General features: G+C 37.8%; 1 protein-coding gene across 4 annotated transcripts in view; it reads right to left on the bottom strand.

Annotated features, from left to right (window-relative positions):
* CRCP (CGRP receptor component) overlaps positions 1 to 23,130 on the bottom strand; it is a 33,321-nt gene that overhangs the window by 9,077 nt on the left and 1,114 nt on the right. Inside the window, exons 1-6 of one of the 4 annotated variants that reach the window (XM_085309245.1) lie at positions 22,630 to 22,657; positions 21,396 to 21,487; positions 20,161 to 20,197; positions 16,514 to 16,612; positions 12,903 to 12,997; positions 323 to 380 (exon numbers count right to left, since the gene is read on the bottom strand). In XM_085309245.1, coding sequence (XP_085165371.1) covers positions 323 to 380; positions 12,903 to 12,997; positions 16,514 to 16,612; positions 20,161 to 20,197; positions 21,396 to 21,484 — 378 coding nt within the window. In that variant the 5' untranslated portion in view covers positions 21,485 to 21,487; positions 22,630 to 22,657. The other 3 variants (XM_085309247.1, XM_085309248.1, XM_085309246.1) reach the window with 3 other exon arrangements.

Raw genomic sequence — 23,130 nt, 5'->3', positions numbered from 1 at the left:
GAGCAGCAGCGGAAAGTCTTAGGTAATTATATTCTCTATGCATGACACAGTAACTAATCTTTTAATAATTTTGTTAGGTATTTTCAATACACGACACTGAAGCAAATGTAAGGGTGGAGAATATGCCTGCGAAAAAGATAGGCTGGTCTCTAAGGGAGGTCTCAGAGTGGAAGCAGAGGGGATTAGAAACTATGAATGTAAAGATGTGTATAAAAGGATACATTCAATGACTGACCATGAGGAAGTAATTATTCAATTAATCTTCAAGGTTAAAGCTGCTTTTGTTTAAGAGTTTTGAATAGTTAGGAGCATTGTTACTTACCAGCTGTATTTCAACTGCTGTTACAGGCCTGTGGTTAAGCAACTGTAGCTTTTCTGCCCTGTTTAAAAGCAAAACATAAAACACCCTGAATTACTATATAATTTGAGGATCCCCAAAAAATGACTCATAAGATGCAAATACATTCCAGATAACTTAGGGATGAAAAGCTGCTGCCAAGAATAATTTTGACTGGGTTTGTGGTGTGGTCTCATACCTCWATTGCCATGATAATTTAGGTATTTTGAATACAGTACTTCCTTGTGTGTCTAGACACATTGCTATTGCCACCTATTGTTTAAGGCGACAAAGTAGATTATTTCACTACTGCACAAGCAGTGTTTAASCTGCATAGTTACTCTCTTAATTGCTGTATAGAAATGCTAAACAGCTGTCAAAGGTCACAGAGGCTTGTGCTATGGACAAGCGACCTCAAAGAATAGTTATCAAACCAAAGAAGCTAACGATTAGCTTCAAACCACTTGGTGACATACACCCTATGCAAACCACAGGATTAAGCCAGCGTATTTTTTTCATATTACCATGCGTTACGGCCATACTTTTACACACACATCTTTGGGCAAAAACGATGGCTTACGCCCTCCGCCCCTATGCACATCTACCTTTCAGCCCTGCAGCTGTAGCAATTCCTTACGCTACAGTAATTCAAACGTTTCTGACCATCTGCCCACGCTCAAAGGTAGACAGAACGCGGTTCTGTGCATCCAGGTCCACAGTCCTGTGCCTTAACCACATTAGCACTTCTCAATATTAACCTTTTTTTTTGATTTTAGATACAAACTGTGCCGCTTCTATGTTTTTAATAGTTCAATTTCCATTCTCCTCTGCCTGCAAGGGGCAGAAAATCAGTAAAATTAGCCTGATATTGATATTTAAGCACAAAAACATTTTAATATTCAGGGAGACAGTTTAGCACCACAGAAGCCAGTGTTAAGTTCCTAAAACTTAATTCAGAATTCCTAAATTCAGAACCACAATTATGCTGTTTTTCTGGATTCATCGTAGCCATACAGCTAATAGCCCTACTTTTTCCTGCAGAAATGAAGAGATCTCACACATCTTCCCTTTAAAGACTTTGATCTTTAAAACATAAAAATGGGTATGAAGGAAAAAAATTTCACTGACACTTAAAGATCTCTTTTTTTTTTGGGGGGGGGGGGAAGATACACTCAAATAAGCATTTTTTCAGGAAATTCAAACCAGAACATTTGAGCAATAGCTCTGCAGCCAAAAATGATTAATTTTAGCCCCTACTGGAATACAAATCATTCTAATAGCAAAGTCCAAAACAGCTGTCATAGACCAGTAATACATATTTCATTAATCTCAGAAGCTCAAATCTCAGAAGCTCAGAACAACACTGATCACATAATAGCAGCATGGCTAGTGATCTGAGCTGATCTTTTATGTTTTAGTGCAGAAAAGTACATTAAAATGGGACTACYAGAGATGTAAGGATGTTTATAAGGGCACATGAAGCAGTAAAAAAGGCACTTYATTATAAAAACATATAGCTACAATGTAATAATAATAAATATAATGTGTAAAGGAACTTTAAACATATATTTTTTTGGAAAAAAATCTTCAATGATTATATTCGACACATATCTTCTCCTAACAGACATCTGTGTTTAGGCAGTATTTCATTATCGCACACAGAACATTAAAATGAAAACGGCCAGTTAATATGCTCTGTCTTGCAGTTTGTCATAYAGCAGCGAACTCCAATCCTGCAGAACTAAAGCTCAGGATTCAATACTACTCCAAGGCCATCTTTAAGGCATACTTAAACTGGCTCTGATTAGTTCCTCCTCAAWTTCTTGGACCTGTGGGGGGCTTCAAAAGGAAACTTTACAGCTTTCAAGAGAAAACAGATGCTGTAATTAACAGCACRGTGCTAAGAGGTCAGGGTCCATCTGCCTAGAGATGCTTCAGAGATATCATCTTCATTTCTATCGGCCTCCAACACCGGCTGCCTTTGAAATGTTGCACCAGCTAACAGCTTACACGGCTGCAAGGCACTCCAGCAGGCCAACATCCACGTATGTGCGCTCGCTGAAGCATCCAGCGTCCTCCAGGGAAGCCTCCGGCAAGCGATGCACTGCTCGGCTGCACGCACACGTGCGCGCYGAGAGGGAGCAAATGTAATACTGGTGCAGGCAGTCATCCGGCAGCTGGGGAATAAGGCCCTGCCTTTATCCCCCGGGCGCACAGAACGAGCAGCAGCGGCATAAAATATTCCCAGCTGATGCCTCCAGAAGGAAAAATCCAGAGTTACCAACGGCCGGATGATCTAACAGGCCCTTTTTCACYTCTAAGGGAGATTCTAGGGAGTTAACGACGCAAATCAGGTTGCGGGAGATTCTGCGGTTCAGCAAAGACAACTGCTCTGTATAATGAAATGAGTTTCATTATATTGGTGGTTCTGCGACGTGTATTCATAGCCCTAAAGGACAGAAAATAGCTCCACGGCAATGACAAATGTTGTTTTTAGATCTGCTAATGACAAAACAAAATCCTAAAAAGGAAAAATTTTCGACTGTTCCACTTAGTCCCTGAGCCACTCAGCTCCTATTTTTATAAAATGCTGGAAAATAATTTTAATCAGGACTTTCAACTTTAGAAGAAAAGTGTACAACTTTTAAATGTGACATCTGTGAAATACAAAATAACTGAACCAGGAAACTCAAACTGATATATGGGAGGATTTCTTGAACAGCTAAAAGCTTTCTATAGTTCAAAATCTTTTGGAATTTACATTTGCTTTAAAATGGACATGTTGTTTACTTTCTACATTACAAAACTGGGGAAGTGGATAAGAAATTCTCAAAAACATAAGAAAAAAAGGAAGAAAACCCCCTTCATTTTAACAAACCACAAAACTATTCAACATGTCTGTTTGAAAAACAAACATTTTGGTTGCTATCTTACCCTTTCAACCTTCTTTCCTACTTCTATGGAATGAGAGCAGATAATTTTTCTCAGTCTTCAGGAAAAGGCTGCAGTAAAGTGGCATTTGGCACGTGGACAAATGCCACCACCCGTAGCCGATATTATACTGATCATATATGTAATTTCACCTGTATTTTTGTGCAAGGACAGGAAAGATGCTTCTACTCGTACATCAGCATTTGCTCTTACAAGCAGGGTCATCAACTCACCCCTTAAAAGAAAAGTGCCTGAATACATGTTCTTGAAACAACTATTTTAACTGTGGTCTCAAAGCGTTTTCTAAGAAACATCAATGATTAACACATAGTTTGCCTGCACTTATTGATAGGTCCTGTACAAAGTAGGAAGGACCATTATCGCCATTTTACAGATGGTAAGACTGAGAGCAGAACGATTAAGCGGTGAGGGCTCTGCAAGAGGGGGCTTGGGAGGTTTGAGGAAGGGGAAGAGATGGAGAGGGGGAGAAGGAAAGGAAGGGCCCTAAATGCAGTACTCAGTAGTAGACGTTGCTGTATTCTTTGATGGCATCATCAAATAATACTTAAAAGGCCTGCGTGGCCATGGCCCACGGCCAGGCCTTTCATTCACGAACCGCTGGGTGCGTACGGGCAACAAAAACACAGGAAGATACTGGGGAGAAGTTCCCTTGTGTCAACCGCAGTATAAATCAGAATATTTAAAGGTAATTCYCACTGCAGTGACTATGTTCTCCCTTCTCTCCTACAGAGCAACTGGCYGCACTGGTTTTTGTTAATAAACCCTTTGGCAGCACAGTGTTGGGTCTTCAACTGCGAAGCCTACGATTTTACAAGTGACACAAAGGAATCGGAATGAGCTTCGTTACCCAGATACGTTCGTTTGCTTTGCTTCGGGAGAAGCAAGGATGAAAGCCAAACAGGCTTCCACCGGTGCGAAGCAGTGAACGTGCCCCCATTGGTTTCCCATGCTAATCATTCGTATCTATTTATTTAGCAGCTTGACGCTTACAGCAACGCAGAGACTATTAACGTCATGGTTGAATTTAAAACTGAACCGAGATCACCGTTGTTGGCTGCCTCACTGTCAGAAAGATAAAGTATTTACAGCTGCTGTTGTTTGCTGCTGTAATAAGCCATGAAAGGGACAGAAAGAAAAACCTGAATATTGACGGATACAAGTACTGAAATCCTTTCAGCCCAAAATTAAAATTGACAGCAGAAGATGTAAGGAATCAAAGAAAAAAAAAAAAAGCTTCTAAAATTGTATCAAAAGACATCACGAGCATACATAAAAGCAGAAGTCCTACCAGAGCTGGGGAAAGAATATTAAATAACATCTTCAGTGTACAAAGAATCTGGCCAATTCATCTGAACAAAAGTATGAAAGATTTAGTGCTTTTTCCTCAAGAGCTAGGGAGCAGCCCAGCTCGGCGCCAGCAGCACTTGCCTGAGATGCAGAAGCTGGAATTTTAATCCTGGCTTTCGATGTTATTTGCTTTATGGTCCCTGGTCAAGCACAACTTGTCTGTGCCTCAGTTTCCAGACGTCTACAACAGAGATAACGTTTGCAGCTCTCACAAGAGAGCTATGAGGRTATCTATCTCTAAAATACTCTCCCCCCCCAGTCCCATTTACCAAGAGAAACTTTTATGCTTAATGAATCCAGGCTTTGCACAGGCTTCTCGCAGCACTGTTTGCTCACATGCCAGTTTTAGGGACAGGGCTTTTTCAGACCAGTCTTTCTTCACTTTTGCAGCGAGACATGTGGCATTTAACCCAATCAGATAGCTCCGTCCTGTCTCCAGGCCAMAAAAAAATTGCTTTGATTTTTACAAAAGAACATGGATGATGCATTTTCTTTTTTATTTTAAAACAGATAGAGCTCCACCTTGTTTATTAAGGAATGTTTATTGGCAGAGCTGGCAACAACAGAAATAATTTAAAGATAATTATACATCTTGGCTAAAATAATCAATTAGCAACACTGTTCATCTTTCCTGAAGACAAGAACTACAGGACAAAGTAAAAAAAGGTCACCTCTCAAAGACATTCTGCTTATAAGCCATTAACATCACTATAAATTATTAGAGAATATGTAGAAGTTTTAGAGTCAGGACAAATTGATCTCAAGAACATTATTTCAGCAAAGAGAGTACCATTCAGAATATTTAAAATGAGAGATAATTTGCAAGTAAGTCATTAAAATATGTTATCTGAAAAATGTCACACCAGTTTTTGATCTGCAAAGCTCCCTACTGGAGGAATGACTACAGAACATCAGAAACGAATTAGCAGCAGGGTGCAAAAACCAAAAGCCACATAAATGACTTCTCTTCTGTCAGCTGAGGGAGCCTGAGGAGGACTGCAGAGTGTTAGAAATTGTAAACACTAATTTATACTGAAAAAATAATAACCTTTAGACATGTTATTATGTATTCACAATTTAAGCAATGCAACTGAATTACATATATAGAGCCTGAATCTGAAGACACAGAGAAACAAGCAACTATTCAGTAAATGTCATGTGAGAACTTCTACACAGTCAATTATTTGCTGATCAATTTAAACATCACCCTGATAATTAAAATGTAAATTATTTTATTTTGGCAAAATATTTCAAGGTGTCAAAGAGATAAGTGAGGGCAAATGAATTCACGTGAACAAACACATTGATACTAATATGGGTACACTAGATAACAGCACTGGTAGGTATTTTCCCTTCTACAGTTGAGAATAATAATATTTTACCTTATATCTTTTGTTTAGTAAATATCCTGCTGCCAAGATTAGTTAAGAAATACCAAGCATGCATGCATGCAAGATATGACATCTGCTTAGCTGGGAGGTCAATGTTAGCCACTCTCCCCGCTGCCTGCACAGAACTGAGACCTTTGCTTCAGGTACGTGATCTGAGACCAGCTCACGGGATCCTTTTGATGCTTTCGTCCAGAYGCCTCTCCCTAATTACAGTTTCTGACCTTTCTCACTCTGAATGAACGGAGAAACCAGGAGGGTTCCCTTGGCATCCCTTTGAAGTAAACACTCACAAAACACCTTGGAAGTTCAATTTTGTGATAGCAAACTGGAATCCTCAGCCCCAACGTTGGCAGTAAGCAGCCTGTCTCTGCGGGGAATATTTTCGGCATTGCCTTTTTCTCATATTGAAATGAAAGCTTCACTGCTCTCTGCACCTAGAATTTCTTGCTAGAATGTACACAAATCAGAACCCAAATACTCACAATTCCATTGGAAATCCTGCAAGCCTGAGCACGCCTCAATGCTGACTGCACTATTTTATACYGACATAGACATGATAAGTCTGGATTTTGTTCAAACTTCATTACGTCTAAAAATATATGGAACTTTTCCCAGTTTGGATGAATCCATCTTGAATCTTTCTACAGCATGCATATTTACATTCCTGCTGACTAAACAGACAGGATAACTCTCCTAGTTATCTAAGCAGAAGGCAAAGAATATTTTCAGGATAATTAACCCCCAAAAGTACATCATTTGTTATTTGTTTTTCTTCTAGACTAYTTGGATTTTAGTAATACTCTTTGAAACACGAAAGCTGGTGGTTCTAGACATGAATAAATATAAAAATAAGATCAGTGACAGTTGAGAGCCATTTTCTCACACACAAAAATAAGCAAGATCACACTATCAGAGTTAGTCACCTGYAGGCAGACTCTTACAGGAGCTGCCTAGGGAGAAGTCCCACGAAGGCAGTCACTGCTGCTTGGCTGAGCAGTGCCTCCCCAATTCTGGGCCACATCCAAAATTAGCTGAGATGCAGTTAGAGCCAAGATCAGCATTTCCAGCTGAGGGTGAAAGGAGGTAGAGCAGGCTTTGGGACGTATAAAGCTCAGCTCGCRGCTGCAGCAAAAATGTGTGCAGTTAAGAGATGGGGATGTAGGACATCTCCTATTCAAAGTCACAAAAAAGTTCTCCTAGAAGACAAAAATTACTGTCTTGYGAGCAAGGCCACTTTCGAGTATTTAGGTAGACAAAAATAACAGGACATTGCTGCAGTGCATCAGCAYAGTAAACCCATGGATTCTAAAAAATAATTAAAAAAAATCCATGCTGTTGTGCAAACTGAGACAAAATRTACCATCTTCTATCAGCAATGAGGCTAATACATTTGCAGCATTTATATTTTAACGAAATTCTTGTATCAGACTTCTTTATATTGCCCTTTTTTAAATTTACTGAACTCCTAGGGTGCATATGCATAAATACATATGCATATACGTTTTGTTTTTCTGGAAAAAGATCTACAGGCATGGGTAAGAAGAGAAAAGTGTTAGTGCCAAGATCCAGCATATACAGCTAAGAAAATCTGTGACTGTGTAGAGGCAGATTTATCTCTAGGAATGTRTGCTTTTTGGCTGCTGGGAAAATTCTAAAATAACAACAGTATATGCAACACTACATTTTATTACTAGTTGAAAACACTTAAGAGTGAAATCCTACAGTCTTGAGTCAATCAAGACAAYGTGAAAACTTGGCTGAAACAAGATCACAGGCTCTGGCAGTAACGCTCTGCAGGCGGTCTGTGGAAACATATTGGGCAGTATTTGCAGCACGGGTTACCAMTGAAGTTCAGTGTCGGTACATTTGTTCAGAATCAAGTCTGAGGGCTGATAACAGTATATGAACCCAAAAGTTGGGGAAACACTGCTATATATCAAAGGATTAATTTCAAATCCATTGATTCAGTGGGAAACGCAATGATCTTTTTTCAAGATGGTATTAAACGGGGCTACTGTTAAACTAACACCATACTGCCTTTGGCATAGAATATATACTTTTAAAGCTCTGGAAGAGACAAAAATCACAAACTCAGTCATTCAGTCTTTATTATTTTAGAGGTTTACTTTTGTTGTAGTTTTTGGCAGTAATAAGGGAAAATATTTTCTAAGAGTACTATTGATTTTCAGCTCAATACTTCCTTGAACATRTTGATTTGAAGACTAAGAAGGCAACATTTTTGTCCATATTTTAAAATTTAAATACTATGCAGTGATTAGAAACTAGATTATTCCAGAATTAGTTCTAACATAGGTTACCAGTAACAGGAAGAAATGCAAGTAGAGACAATTCACATTTAACCACAGTTAAAAAGCATGAGCTTAATAAACGTTCTTTTCATGAGATACACTACCTTACAAAATATTAAGCCATTTCAGAGGACTAAAACTGGAAAATTAGCTGCTAGCAGAATAATGTATTTCCAAGTATAACATGGCTCGCTGTACTGAAGCTTTAGCCAAATCTTGAGGCCTCAACAAGGTAATAATAAAATTCTCTGTGATGTCAGCTCAGAGCTTTTTCATTTAAAAAAAGCTCTGTTCCATGGTTTCAATTTTACTGAAATACTGATGACAAGGATAAAAAAGATCTATGCTTGGCCATATTTTGACTGTATCAGTGAAATAAATGTTTAATGGCTTTAAAATTGCTCCATTTAGCAAGTCAGCTAGCTGATACTGAAAAATATAAGCTGTTTTTACACATTAGTATTTCTGTTTTAAATTTGTCTTCTAGGAAAAAGTTTTTTTTTTTTTTCTCCCTGTGACACTGATTAGAAAAACCCATCACAAAGTGGAAGAACGTCAGGATAAAAGATACACTGGTCTATTAAGCTGATGTTTTGAGTAGCAAATATTAACAGTAACAGAAACAAAAAAGACTTAGAAGAGATTTTACCAGAACCAGACCAGTACCATCACGCTATTAGCTATATAGCTAGCGCTTGAATGCATTAGGATGTCACATGTAGCCATACCAGCAACACATTCTATATGGCTTGTATTGCTATTGTAAAAGGAAGGCAGGAGAACTGAGATTTCACTTGATTAAAGCTCCATTCTTCAAATGAACTCTCTAGAGAGTATCTGGTCTTCACTATCCAGAAAGTTTTATGCACACTAGCACGACCTAGTGCTTGGGAGCTGCAATAACATGCTGACCAGGGAAAGAGAGCTCAATGTCCAATATTTTTTTCTTTCTTTCTTTCTTTCTTTTTTTCTTTCTACAGATAGCTGCAAATTCTCCTTATGTTAAAAGCCCTGAATTGGTGAACTACTTTCAAGGTCTTAGTATTAGAAAATAAAATGTTGAGCCTAATTAACAGCACAAACACTGCTTAATGGTTTTCTTCTTGATTAAAAGCACAGACACACTAAGGAATTTAAACTGCAAAGGAAGCAGTGTAGCTGGTGGGATTTTTAGACCAGCAATGCTTTTTAACCAGGACCTCTCTTCTGCTTGCTATGAGAAAACAGAAATTGCTGCTGTAGCAGTTCTAGGCACTCACTGATTAAACAGAAGAATTTGTCTATATGATGGAATAGGATAATGGACCCCTCCATGAGTGAAATTATTCAGGGTTATTTAAACAACAAATCAAATGAGATATTTAAAAGTGCTGTTTGCTCTTAAATCATACAATTGCACAAGCTCAAGTAATCAGATACAGCACAASTGAGTTGACGCTTTCACAAACACAGCATCAATCCCCAGTAAAAGAACAGACACTAACTAAATTATATCTTTATCTTCTGCCAGTAAGCAAATACTAAATCCTCTTACGTATACCTTGCATCAAATTAGCTACCTTTAAAAAAACTGCTACCAACAGAGACAGCATGTGAGCAGCTAAGAGATTAAGGGAGAGAGTATCTCTCCAAATGCCTCACCCAGCATGGAAGTAGCAAAGAGATTCTGGAGTTCATTATTCTTCGTGGGAGGAAAGGTCATTACATTGGGAAGGTCTGGAGAGCAAATGTCACAGCTTCTTTCCTCTCAAAGAGGAAGAAAGTATTGTACCAGCTAACTAGAACAAAACCTCAGATGGAACCTTTTATACAAACATCACCTTTACCCCACAAGATGGAAATGATTAAGACCTTCAGTTTTCCTACTTATTTAACACCACAGGAGTGTTGAAGTGGTCTTGGTTATGAATCAAAGAGTAGTTCAAGAGTTCTTTGGAGGCACTAACGTTTAACATAAAATGTATTATATGGTAATTGCACAMCACATGCTTTCTGTGTTTTGGTGAGAAGTGGCTGCCAGATGGCTCTGATACCTCCAGCTTGAAGCGGCTGAATGGAAAATGTTAGGGAAAACAAAAAGTGCCAAGATCATACCAAGTAATTCTGGTTCTTATTTTGCAAAGTACATGGCAAGCACAGTGCTGGCAAACTCTTTCCCAGATGACAAAGATATTAGCTAAGAGTAAAGTTGTAAGTTCAAGTGATGAAGGTATCACAATCCTGTCTGAGCTCTAATAGGCCATAAATGCTGTTTATTTTTTTTTTAACCTAAACTAGTGGATTGCTCTTCACTCTCATCCTCCTGCTGTTATACAGACGAAAATGACTTGGAAGTAATTCTCTTACAGACTCTTATTCAGAGAAAAAGGACAGAGGATGATATCTAGAAACAAAAGAACTTTCTGGCATCCGTATAAAAAAAGACAGAATAGTCAAGAAGCTCATTTAAAGCTTGTAAAAATTTCACCCTTTGCAGCACTGCTATTAGAGTTCACCGAACAAACAGGACGAGGGTAGGTGAATATTTGGGAAGAAAACCTTCTCCAAGACACCTTGGCAGGGTGGGCGATTCTGCAGCTGGAATTCTCTGACTTCCTGGCACAATGTCATTTAGTGCTTCACTCTCAGAGAGACCATACTGGGGWTCAGCATCTCACACACGATAGCAGAGCTCCCACGACTTTCTGTAAGAGTATCAGTGTTAACCTGGAGGTCCTGGTCAAATTCTGCCTCAGTAATTCTATCAGAAGGAATTTTAGAAATGCAACTTAGAACAAAAAGTTCTTTGACTTTTAATGGGACTTTTATTCCTAACTCACTCAGCTACTTCTGAAAAATCCTACTCTGCCTTTTTAACTTCCTCCCGATTTTGCTGTGATATAGCATTCCTCTGCCGCTTTCCTAAACTGCTGTCCTGCACGTACTGAGTAAGCTTATTTCAGTTCAAAGCTGACACATATAGTACTAGAAATCTGAAATGCTTGCTACAGACTTTAAGATACCTCTTTCATTTCCATACTATCACCTCTGTAAATATTTTCCCAATGTTTAAATACCTCTATCTCAGAAAAGAATTATGGTAGCTTATCTACTGTATAAATTAGTAGTATCTTGCTGTTTAAAATGAGCTGTAAGAGGACTAAACACTGACATACTGACCCGGCAATTTCAGTTCTGCATAAGAAAGCAGTGCAAGCAAAGTTACACTACTCATGACAAAGCTTCCAAGTACTACCACCCCAACGTCAGCAATGAGAGTAATGCTGGCATCAGAACTGCTAATGCACTGGATGCTACGATAAATATCTGTAGAGAGCCGGCATGAAAAAGTCAATGACATAGCTGATTGAATCTGCTTTCTACTCAAATTACTATGCTTTTGGACAGGCTAAACACTTCCTTTGTAGCTCTGCACTCTCCAGATGCTCTCAACTTGCATTTCTTTTTGTGATGCAACCAAAGCAGTAAAAACCTTCTTCCCAGAGCATGAACTCCTTAAAGAATCAGCAGAGAGGAAAATGCAGCCAGTGTCTATGCGGCACAAACCATCCCTTCATGGTGAAGAGGCAGTCATTCAGTAGCAAGCAAGCCTTTGTACTTCCTGCTTTAAACACATCCTTTCACCAAAAKATGACCAATTAAAGCTATCCAAAGAACAAACACACTGATTCAATTACTTTTGCGTTTGAATGTTTATGACAGGTTTTATTCACACTCTGAAGAGAGGTTTGAGAGGATTATGCATTTCAAGCACCGTAATATGCATTCATACCACTGCCAAAAAGAAAAAAAGACCTTTAAATCTTCTAACTGCAAAAGAAAACAGTCAGATTTTCTATGCAGGACTTTCCAAAATAAGAAGAATAACCTGTAGTTCAGCTTTCCTGGAAACTATGAAAAATTTTCTGTTATCTGAATAGTGTATCAATCAAGCAGTGTACACCTCTTAGAAATCCTAGTGGACACAAATGCCAGTGGATAAAGACCACAAATAGAAAAGATGAAAACCTTAGTTTGCTGAGCACCAATTAAAGAAAGATAATGTGATGCAGCTGCTGTTCACAGATTCACAAAAAATTAGCTCGAGAAGAACACATTTTGCATACATCTGTATCATGATTTTATCTATCTCCCTGCAATACAGTAATCTTTTGCCACTTTCAGGAATGAATGAATTTTTGCTTAAGAAAGTTCATAAAAATGAGAAAGCTGATAATAAATTGAGGTTGTTTTCATCACAGTTCTCTTACTGTATGCAAAACCCATTTGTATCTTATATTGTTCTTCTCACAGAATATTTTATAAATTGTACTTTGTGCTTGGACCATGTGAAACCATGCTAGAAAAGAAATACTGACAAGAATCTGTTTGAGCAAAACACTGGAAAACACAAGTGTTAATATGAGTGCAGAAAAGGATATTTGGATGAGGATATAAATAGTGACAGAAAATAATGAGAATATGTTAATRCGTTAATCAAAAACAGATTATCAGATTGTGCATATGGTGCTTTTTTAACCATTCCCATGAATTTATATTTTTATTTAAAGATACATCTCTACTTACTTGGTTAGCTTATGGCCTTTCATTGTTATGAGGAAATCTCTTACAGTTTCAGGAGTCTGGTATCTACACGGTGTTTTTGATATGTACTTCAGCGTCTGTAGGGGGTAGGAAGAAAATATACATTATTTCACAGTTATTATTTGCCTTATGTGTTGTCTATGAAGCAAGTTATTTTTTGAAAGGACTCTCAGAAAAATCTGGAGTCAGTCCAGGGTTTTTGTTTGTTTTTTAAACTTTTTCTGAATAGTGGAAAGAGCTATCCCAGTCAACACAAATCATTTTGATTTTTCTTTCTTCAATAAGACTATACTGAGGGCTGATAAGGGAGTAAGAAACAGGCAGTACCTAACTTCRTTAGTAATGTATTTTCTTTCTTGGCTGGAATGTAATAATCTCAGGTGATGCTAAGGTTGTGATCAAGGTATGTTTACTACTGTGTTGAATGGCATCATTCAGATTTACTTCTCCTTTTAAAACCAATAAATATTTACAGATTCAAAGTTTGCTTGGAAAGGTACCAGGTCCTTTAGTTACACTTTGGAAAAGCTGAAAACCACATTATCTTCTGCCACGTTTTCATGAATTCAGTATCAGGGATACTTTCACTGCCAGCCCATAAACAGCTCGCTCAARCTGCACTGCACTAGCAAAGACTTTCCAACCTACGGCTGTTCTCATCTTTTAGAGGCGTATCTGCCAATGCTTTCTTAAAGTTCACAGAAGCAGTGTAATTGGTTTGCACTAAAAATCTGCAAGAATATTGTCATATTTTACTCCGAAATGTTTATCTGACTTGAGACAATTTATTTCTTTGCTCCGTTTTTTACATATAACACTCATCAACCTCAGTTAACTTTTGCAGATGTTGTATTTGCTTTCTTTAAAGCATGACACCAAGTAGACAGATAACAAATATATCACATAATTTGAGCCGATTTAAAAAATGTGGCTATAAACCTCTACTAAAAGAAAAACACAAACAAATTCCAATTTACAGCTGTTCTTTCATTGGCAGTAGCRTAAGAATTTTTCTGAATGTTGCTTAAATTAGACATCAAAATGAAGGGTTGGAAATAATGAAAACCAAAGGAAAAGTTACGGAAATACTTGCATTGTCTGCATAGTGTGTATCAGCAACTGAAGGATATATAAGAGTACTGTCGATATTTGTTTTGAATTAAGAAAAAAAATCTTCATCTCTTGATACTGCGTAGCTATACACATGAAGATTTTAAAATATCTGTACAACTGACTAATGATGCAGTATCTAGAGCAGAAACACAAAAAGACTTAAATGTGCAGTATGATGCCATACACATAGACTACCCTCTACATGCTATGCTTTGAGTTTTCTTCTACAAACATAATTATTTTCAGTGCTACTGAAAATACCTTTAAAGTGAATATTTGAAAAGTCAGAAGGCAAAAAAGCTGCATCAATATTTACAGAACAGAAAACAACAAGATACTGGGAAAAATAATCTACAAGATTCTCTTAGGCTATGGCAACTAAGAATATATGCAAATATATTTCCAGTATATTTCCATTAAAATGTATTTTCATTTTGAAAGCCTAAGTAAATTAAAACAGACTTCAACAACACAGGACAGTTCATCCTACTTAACAGATAGAGAGCTGATGAAATATGATTCACTGGTATTCTTAATGACCGGTTTTATGCAACTATTGAGGTATATATTTAAAAGTATTAAGGTGTCAGATAACTATCCCTTCTGTAAGTCCTGACTGACTGACCCTTTCAGATAAAACAGAATTATTATTTACCAATAATAACTGAAAATAAACCATCATATTTTTATGTAATAAATTTTAATTACTTAATGAGAGTCATTTCTGTTCCAGGCTGGCTTCTTCTGCAATTTCAAATCAATGAAAGTGCCAGAAACGTATCAAAATACGGCTCCACCTTAGTAAGCTTCATCTAATCCTTTCAAATCCAGATATGCCTGAACAGGGCTTCTGAAGACATACTCAACATGAACAAAAAAATTCCTTAYGATCAAATTCCTGTTCTCTTCCAGTAATATAAGAAATACATAGAAAATGTACCTAGATTTTATCCTAGCCTCACTGCCTGTATAAAAAGAAGCACCCTATAGGCATTTAATATGCAGCAATATAACAAGACAGTTAAAAYTTTAAGGTCTATTCAGATACAAAAAAACTTACTGTGTCTTTCTCAGCTGTTTCAAAGAAGTAGGGAACAGACTGTTAGTCTCCATAAAGATTTCAACTAGATTTTTGGTAAGCCTCTATTTTGTTGAATCTGAGGCGTAGGAATTACGACTCTATACCTTTTCAAACAAAGCCAGAACTAAAACAAAAACAAAGCCTAGGCCAAATCTTATTCACATGAGTAGTTTCCCTGCTCAATGAGATTACTCATGCAAGCAAGGCAAACTGCATTCAGCTCGCTGCCAACCATGGGGATACTCGTGCAATTCTCAGACACGGACACAAGAGGTCATATCACTATTCTGTCATAAAACTACTAATTTGAGATATTAGAAATGTTCATAGTTGTACTGTATGATTTTTAAAGTCCTTCCTAGCAACAGATACCATTTATTACAGAACTGGTCTCCAACTGATGATGTTGAAACCTGTAATTTTGTGATTCCAGTTGTACATGTCTTGCTCTTTTCAGTTGGAAATTATTAGTTGAATTCTGTTAATAAGAAAATCATCTATGTGATCTATACCTCAGCTTTGAAACCATAACTAGATGGTAACATCGATTCACTGAATGATAGCACGTTCTGCCCTAAGTCTTAGCTGGATAGAACACTGGCAATCTTCAAACAAAGAAAACAAAAAGTCTCCCACAGTTAAAATAGAAGTTTTGTTTTTGTGACAGATTTTAATAAGAACAAGATTTTGTTCTCAGTTATCACTGCTCCTCTCAATCCTGTGCTTTGCAACAGTTAGCTAGTACATTCCCATTCCAGCTCTTTCAATAGGAGAGTTTTATTCTAACAGTACAGTCGATGCTGTGGTAGACTGGAGGCTGGAGGCTCCAGTGAAGCAAAAAGCCTGGGTGATGCAGATGTTAGGGAAACCTGTGCAGAACAACCCCCCCCCCCCCAGGACTAGCTAGTTTGGGGTCAGAATGACCAGTGCCAGACACAGGATGGCCCCACTTCATCACTTGGGACCTAGGTACTGCATTGCCCAGTGTTCCCACTTGAAAGAAAACTCTGAGCAGGGAGAAGCAAGGAGATATACTGCATGGTCAGCATGGATCCATGGGGCCTGCTAGCCCCAAATCTGTTCCGTGCACAGGAGACAGAAAATGAAACTAGAGCTGATCCTGGAAATGCTACAACTCTGACCACAGCACATTACAGATGAGTGAATAAGCCACCGGACTCAGCAGTCTCTACAGGAAATCAGCACTGTGTCTTTGCACTTAATGGCACAGTTAGCCATATAGACCAGCCATGGATAACGAAAACTGACCAAAAAATAGATATTTTACTGCACTTTTCAATAGGATAAATATGATCCAAAGTGATTAATATAAACATCTCAAGATGTGAATTACTCCAGCTTGTGCTAATTTGCAAAGGAAATTCACAGTTCTACTCACTTCATACATGATAGTGTTCAGGTTCTGCTGGCCAGAGCTCTGCTTGTTCTTTCCACTCTCTTTGCGCTGCTGCTTAAGATCAGTAAGTAACTGGAACACCTATGAGAAAAGAAAGAGTAATAAAATGGAATATTTTAGTTAAAATACTCTAAAATGTCTAAAAATATTACCACAGAAAAGTATAAATTAACAATGCCAAATCCTATCAACCATATGAAGCAGAAACTGTTGCTTCTTTGGCGACTACACCAGCAATTAAAATGAAGGCTGTTTTGGCAACCGAATGTTGAAAAAGAAGTTGTATAAGTTGGTAGCACAAAAATATGTGAATATTTTARAACAGATTTTCAGCACTTGTTGAATATTATCCAAAAATCCCAAAGGAAGAAGTTTCCAGGATGAAGCCATCCCCCTACCTTATACTATCTCACGTCCCAAACAGAACTTGGTCACACTCAGCTGTCCTGTCACACTCAGCTGTCCTGGCACCCAGATCCCATTTAAATATATGCTTGAAGCATAATCTCAYGCAAGTTTACGGCTCTGCTGAATTTGTTACGACAGATCTACCTACAATATTAAAATGAATATATGTCTTGTCTCACAGAGATGCTATTTCACATTATCTGCATGAAAGAAAAGTAAACTCTACAACTGTCACATAGCCAGGAACCAACTAAATTCCAGCCTGATCTACAGATGCTCTTGAGACTAGGAACACTATTGTAAATTCCATTGGAGTTATTCAAAATAGTAAATGTTGCAGTAACCAGCAGGGTATGCTAAACTACATAGATTACATTAGCTCCCTATTTCCTTACAATTATGTAATATCATCAGTCATATTCTTGAAAAGATGTAATAAAGATGTCTTCACATTTATGACATGCTGAATATCAAAAACATAAGAGCTGAGATTCAGAGAGGCAGGCCTGAAGGCAAGAAAGACCTTTCAATTTTTGCAACAGTGTTTTTGGCAAATCTGTTGCAAGTCTGCAAAATCTTTACTCATCATAACCAGGTACACAGCAAAAATGCTGAGACAACATCAAAATTATTCTTTTATTGTCATACATAACCAAGTAATAAAGCAGGAATTTAATTTCCACCAACAGCCAGCATATGGTTCACCAATCCTTTTCAAAATCACAGATTTCTACTGCATAAAAGGAGCACACTTCATACTTTTCCAAAGTCCACCATGTAACATAGCATTTAGACAAAAAATTTCAAAGTTGCCAGGAAAGCTAACTGCCTACTCCTCACTAAAATGGAGAACCTATATCTTAACAAATATTAACAATTTCAGGAAAGTAAAGCAGATGTGTGTGCATTTTTCAGTTACATAAATTGACCCACTCCTCTTCTGTAGTAGTTTCTCTCACAGGAAAAAAACAGAAAAACATGTACAACAACCTGTCTTCAGCAACAGCATTTGCTCAACACCTCTCAGGATTTTCCAGCTGCAACTAAGATAAATGCAACTAGACCAACTCAGATAAGACGTCACCATCTACAGTGTTATCAAGGTTGTCAAAGTATGAGTTGCAYAATTAATTCTTAAAAACCTTGGAAGGTAGGTAAATATTTGAAGAACATGTAACTAGTGACAACAGGACACTAAATCACAACTCCAAGATTACAGAAGAAATCCAGGCACAGAACGCAGAACATGTCAGCCTAGAACTCTTCTTTTAAACATCACTTTCTGTCCAAAATGTGATCCCAGTAAGGAAAACATTAGCTATGCCAGTCAAATTGCAACTGAAAATAATGAGCAAATAGAAAGGGGACTGTAGTTTTAGGGGTATAAGTATTCTGAAGAGCAATAAAACGCCATGCCCCACAAGCCTACAGCCACTGACACTGCAAATCCCTTCCTGCAAAGAATTAAAAAGCTGTATGCCTGACTGCTATGCTGCGAAAGGAAACTGGGAATAAGCAGTCTGATCAATAACTTCACTTCCCACTTCCTTTCACTCACTCTCAACACATGTGGGTAGATTTACCCACACAAAGACTAAGTTCAGGAACTAAGTTGAAAGTTTTGATTGAAGAGCATAAAAAATGGATTCTGAAATGTGGCTAACACCTTCCTGGTCTGGACTATCACTTTTAAACATCTGCAGATTGCACGTGTGGCCGACAACACTACTTGAATCTGAGCAGGCAGCAAGCAATACCTAGTTTCCCAAATATATCCCAGCAAGCAAAGAACAAAGAAGCAGAGCTGATTTTGCAATAAATAATCTCTGAAACACTTGCTGTCTTCTATGCTTCAACAGTTTATTTTTTAAAAAACAGACATTTAATACTAGTYTGGCTGACATAATATCATCAATTCCTTAAGCAAGAGAGTTCTTTCCAAGTATTTCATTAGAACTCTTGTAATATCTGCCAGATGGCGTGCTTTGCCATATGCACAAATGTAGCTCAAGATAAAACATTTCAAGATTTATTTTGGAATTAGGATGAAACAGCTGCCCAATTTTCAAATCTCAGCAATAAAAAAAAACAAACGCATTTCGCTTATTAAAACTGTTGAAAAAATGACGATCATAAACAAAACACTGAAAACTTTCCGTTATCTGGTTAAGTTACACTAACAAGAACATAACATTTCTTTCTACTTCTGCTAAAAAAGAAAATACTGTTATTCAGGAGACAAGAAAATTAATAACTTTTCTATATTGAGAAAACAGATATTTTGTTTTGTTTTTTTACTATTTATACACCAATATTTGTTACGGTTGTAAGACAGGCCACCGGAGCTTCCCCATGTCAGCAGATCACGGCACATCCTCGGCTCCTAGTGCTAGTGTTTATCCTGACTAACRTATCTCAGATTTGCAAACAGCCTCACCCTTGCTACAACCTAACCTACTCTGGAAACACTCCCAAGAATTTTAAAAAACACTGACAAGCAACCAGGCGTGTACGACTGCATTTCCAGCAGCACTGGCTTTAATATAATTATGTATTAATGAGTTGTAGGCCCTTGGTAATACAGCACATCTCAAGGTTCAAGTTAAATATGAAACACTTATTCTAGTAGCAGCTGTTTGGGAAAGCGTTTGAATTTTTTTGCAAGAAATTTTATCTGCAACATTAAGGAGACTTCAACAATCAGTGTATCACTCATTTGGTGATACACTGGTTTGTCATAAGACAAAACTCAAAAAAAGTATTTTAGACATTGCTGCCTAGTTACAGAAGTGTCAACTTTCAGGATTCACAATGGGACACATCTGAAGTCAAAGCAACAGTGAATCCACTGCACTTAGCAAATACAGAATTGCATAAAAAAGTGGAAAGTCAAATTTTAAAACCAAACTACCATACACAAGAGGATTCAGCAAACTAAATAGTGTAAAAAAGAGAAAGCGGAAGTTACTGACATTCTAAAAATCTCCCATTTGAAAAACAAATTTTGGGACCAACCAAATAATAAAACAAGTGCCACTACTAGTGAAAACATTTCCAGTTTTCCTTTAAAAGGGTTTTTTCTTAAAAACAAATCAAATGGGAAAAATCACATACAGATCTTGCTGATTGCCACAGGCACCTTTCAACTTCAACAGAAGCATACAAGTGACTGCCTGTAGCATTAAACTGCTGGCTTAAAACCAGGATGCAGATAAACTTACCTCAAAGTTACTTAGCAATGCGGCATTTGCATCTTTTCTAAAAAAGAAAAAAAAAGATAAAAAAAATTATATTTGAAATGAAATTATCTGAAATTTTTCTTTGTTGAAGTCATGCTGACTCTGAAAGAACARACACTATTTTCATATCTAGCTTGTTTCTTCATAATATCATCAAGAAGTCTATTTYGGTAATTCTACAATTATTAAGTCATTTATACCTTTGGAAAATATTTATTTTTCCATATCATAATTATTACATAAATATACAGCATGTTTTGCACCATTCACAYCCCAGATYATTATACACTCACACCACACAATCCCTTCATACAGCCAACTGTTTTATTCACTCTACTTTACCAAATAAATAAATAACAATTTCATTGCTTCTTCCTTAAATAAAAATGCCTGAAGTTTTAACTGAATAAGACTGAGAGGAAAAGTACAAGATCACACAYATTCTTTATTTACTTATTCCTCAAGAACAAGGAAAAAGAAAATACTAGTTGTAGTACAATGCATATATGGTACATGTGTATACAGATACACATATGGCACTATATTCTCACACACTATACTGAATTAAAAAAAAATCTTGCATTTACTCTTTATTGTTCTTTCAATCTTTATGTGGTTATTCCTGTATTAGCATGGCAAGGCTGCAAGTTTCCCATTTGCTACCAGTCTAACACTTCCCCACTAATACTGTCTCAATTAAGCAAGAATCATTGGTAGCCACCCCCACTAGACTAACTGAATTGTCTTGCAGTTAAGCAGATTTCCAAATTAATCGTGGCTCTAATACTATGGGATATTATAATCTTGTATTTTTAAATTAAAAAAAGAAAAAAAAGGAGAGAAAAACTGACTCAGAACCCCATACATTGCCAGAGTAGTGCAATCTGCTGAGCAAACAGCCAGTAGCCGCAACAACAGAAAGTTACCATACAAAAGGAAAAAAAAAAGGCCTTTCTCAGGTCTGCGCAGCAGCATATGAAAAAAAGGTACAACGTATTGTCAGGCACAGCCGCCGCTTCAATAGAACTGCCGCATTCATCACTTTCACACAAGTTAAATGCCGTCCACAAACTTCCACAGGTTCTAGCATTGTTTTTAAATGAAAAGGACCTTCTAAAATATGCTGAGATGAACTTCAAACTCCATCCAGCTGACTGGGGTGAAACTTCAGCAAGTGAGCTCACACACGCATTAGTTTTCATTCATGTTTTACAAACCCTATAGCTGCTGCTGTTTGGTCAATGCAATTCTTCAGAATCTGTGCATTCAGGCTTTCTCTACAGAAATCCCTATGGATCAAGGACATTCTCTGTCGGAAACAATGTTGTTACAGAAGAATTAAATGTATAGAATTATTTAATTAAATAAGTGATATGATCATACAGAGTCAATCGTTTCCTGGGCAGGAACAGAGTCTCAGGAATATTGATTTTAAAACTCTTTAAGACAATTGCTTCCCCTATAATTATGAAACATTTTATCATTTAGAAAAATGCCCTTTTTTCTTGTATCAATGGATAGCAAACAATGTGCCAATCTAAATCTCAAACCTTCAAGAATTTTTGTTGTGCTGAAATACTGGAGTTATAAATTGACAAACAAGTCTACTGTTTCAAAAACTTTTGTAGCATTTATAAAGTAGAAATAATTGCTTTCTTCTGTCTTCTCATAAATGCTAAATTAAAAATACAGTAAGAGAAAGAAGTTATAAAGAATGAATTCTAGYGCATGTTTTTAAATAGCTAGCTAAACAGAATGCTTAACTTTTATGAGATTAAAGCTTAAGCAAAAAATATAGGAAAGTGTGATGTTAACACCAAATCATTATRCGCTGAATTGCTATTATTGCTCCAAATTTTAGTTCAAAACACGATTAAGAAGGTCTTCTCCATCTAATATCCAGAAGTATTTTAGTGTATGGTATCACATCTTTAAAAATATCACTGCACTTCATGTTTTTTGAAAAATGGGTTGTATTGAAACAAAAATATTTTGTGGAAGGTTTTTTCTTCWCGTAACAGATGCTTCCGAAATGGGAAGGCCTTAGGCAAGACAGATTTTCCTAGCTGTGGACTGTCCTTTTCTGAAGAGGCTGCCAGGCACRAGGCATGTGCCTAGAAAGTGCAATATGAAATTCCAATAGCAATTCCCAAGTGGATTGCTCTGTTCTGATAAAAGTGTCCAACCCCCACCCTGGAGAGCTCTGGGCCCCAAATGCACCTTTGGACTGGTACCAAAAGCACGATTAAAATAAGCCGGGCTACTCAAGGTAGGAAAAAACAAGCAGTTGCCTAAGTGCAACCGTTAAATTCTAACGGTATCAAAATAGGGTAAATCCTGTCTTTCAACCTGCTCAAGCAATCCCGAGCCTGGCTGCATTTTGGGGTATACAACAGCAGCGGGGCACTTCCCATGGACTGCTACTCACGTTAAGACCAAAGTAATGCAAACCAGTATTTCGATGAATGTTTCTCATCCGTTATTGACTTTTGAATTTGAAGCTCGGCACATTCAACGATAATAAAGCGCTCAGGCAAGGGTAGCGGGGCTGGCACGTGGTCGCTCTCTCCCAGAAGCTGTAGGTTTTGGTTTTGCCTTTCCTGGCAGGCAATAAAAAAAAGGCAAGCAAGCAAGGGGAGCGGGCTGCACGCAGGGCCCCCCGGGCAGGAAGGGCAGGGGGGACGCCGACTGAGGGGAGGATTAAACCTAAGCTGCGGTGTCTTTTTCCCAAACAAAGAGATGCTTCAGCAACATTTGTAAAGCAAACAGAAAACCTCAGCTTCTGGGGAGCAGGCCCAAGGCGAGGGGCCGGCGCCGCGCCGGCGCTCCAGGGCCCCCCGGCAGCGCCGCGTGCCGCAGCGATGCCCGCGGGGCAGCGGGCAGCACCCCGCGCCGCGGCGGGCCCCTACACGTGTACCCACCACGGTGCGAGCGGGCCTGTATACGTTCACC

Source organism: Rhea americana, unplaced genomic scaffold (assembly GCF_003343005.1).
Source record: "Rhea americana isolate MKP2758 unplaced genomic scaffold, rheAme1 scaffold_295, whole genome shotgun sequence".
NCBI lineage: Eukaryota > Metazoa > Chordata > Aves > Rheiformes > Rheidae > Rhea > Rhea americana.
Note: the sequence above shows the minus strand (reverse complement) of the source record. Positions and strands in the feature narration are given on the sequence as shown.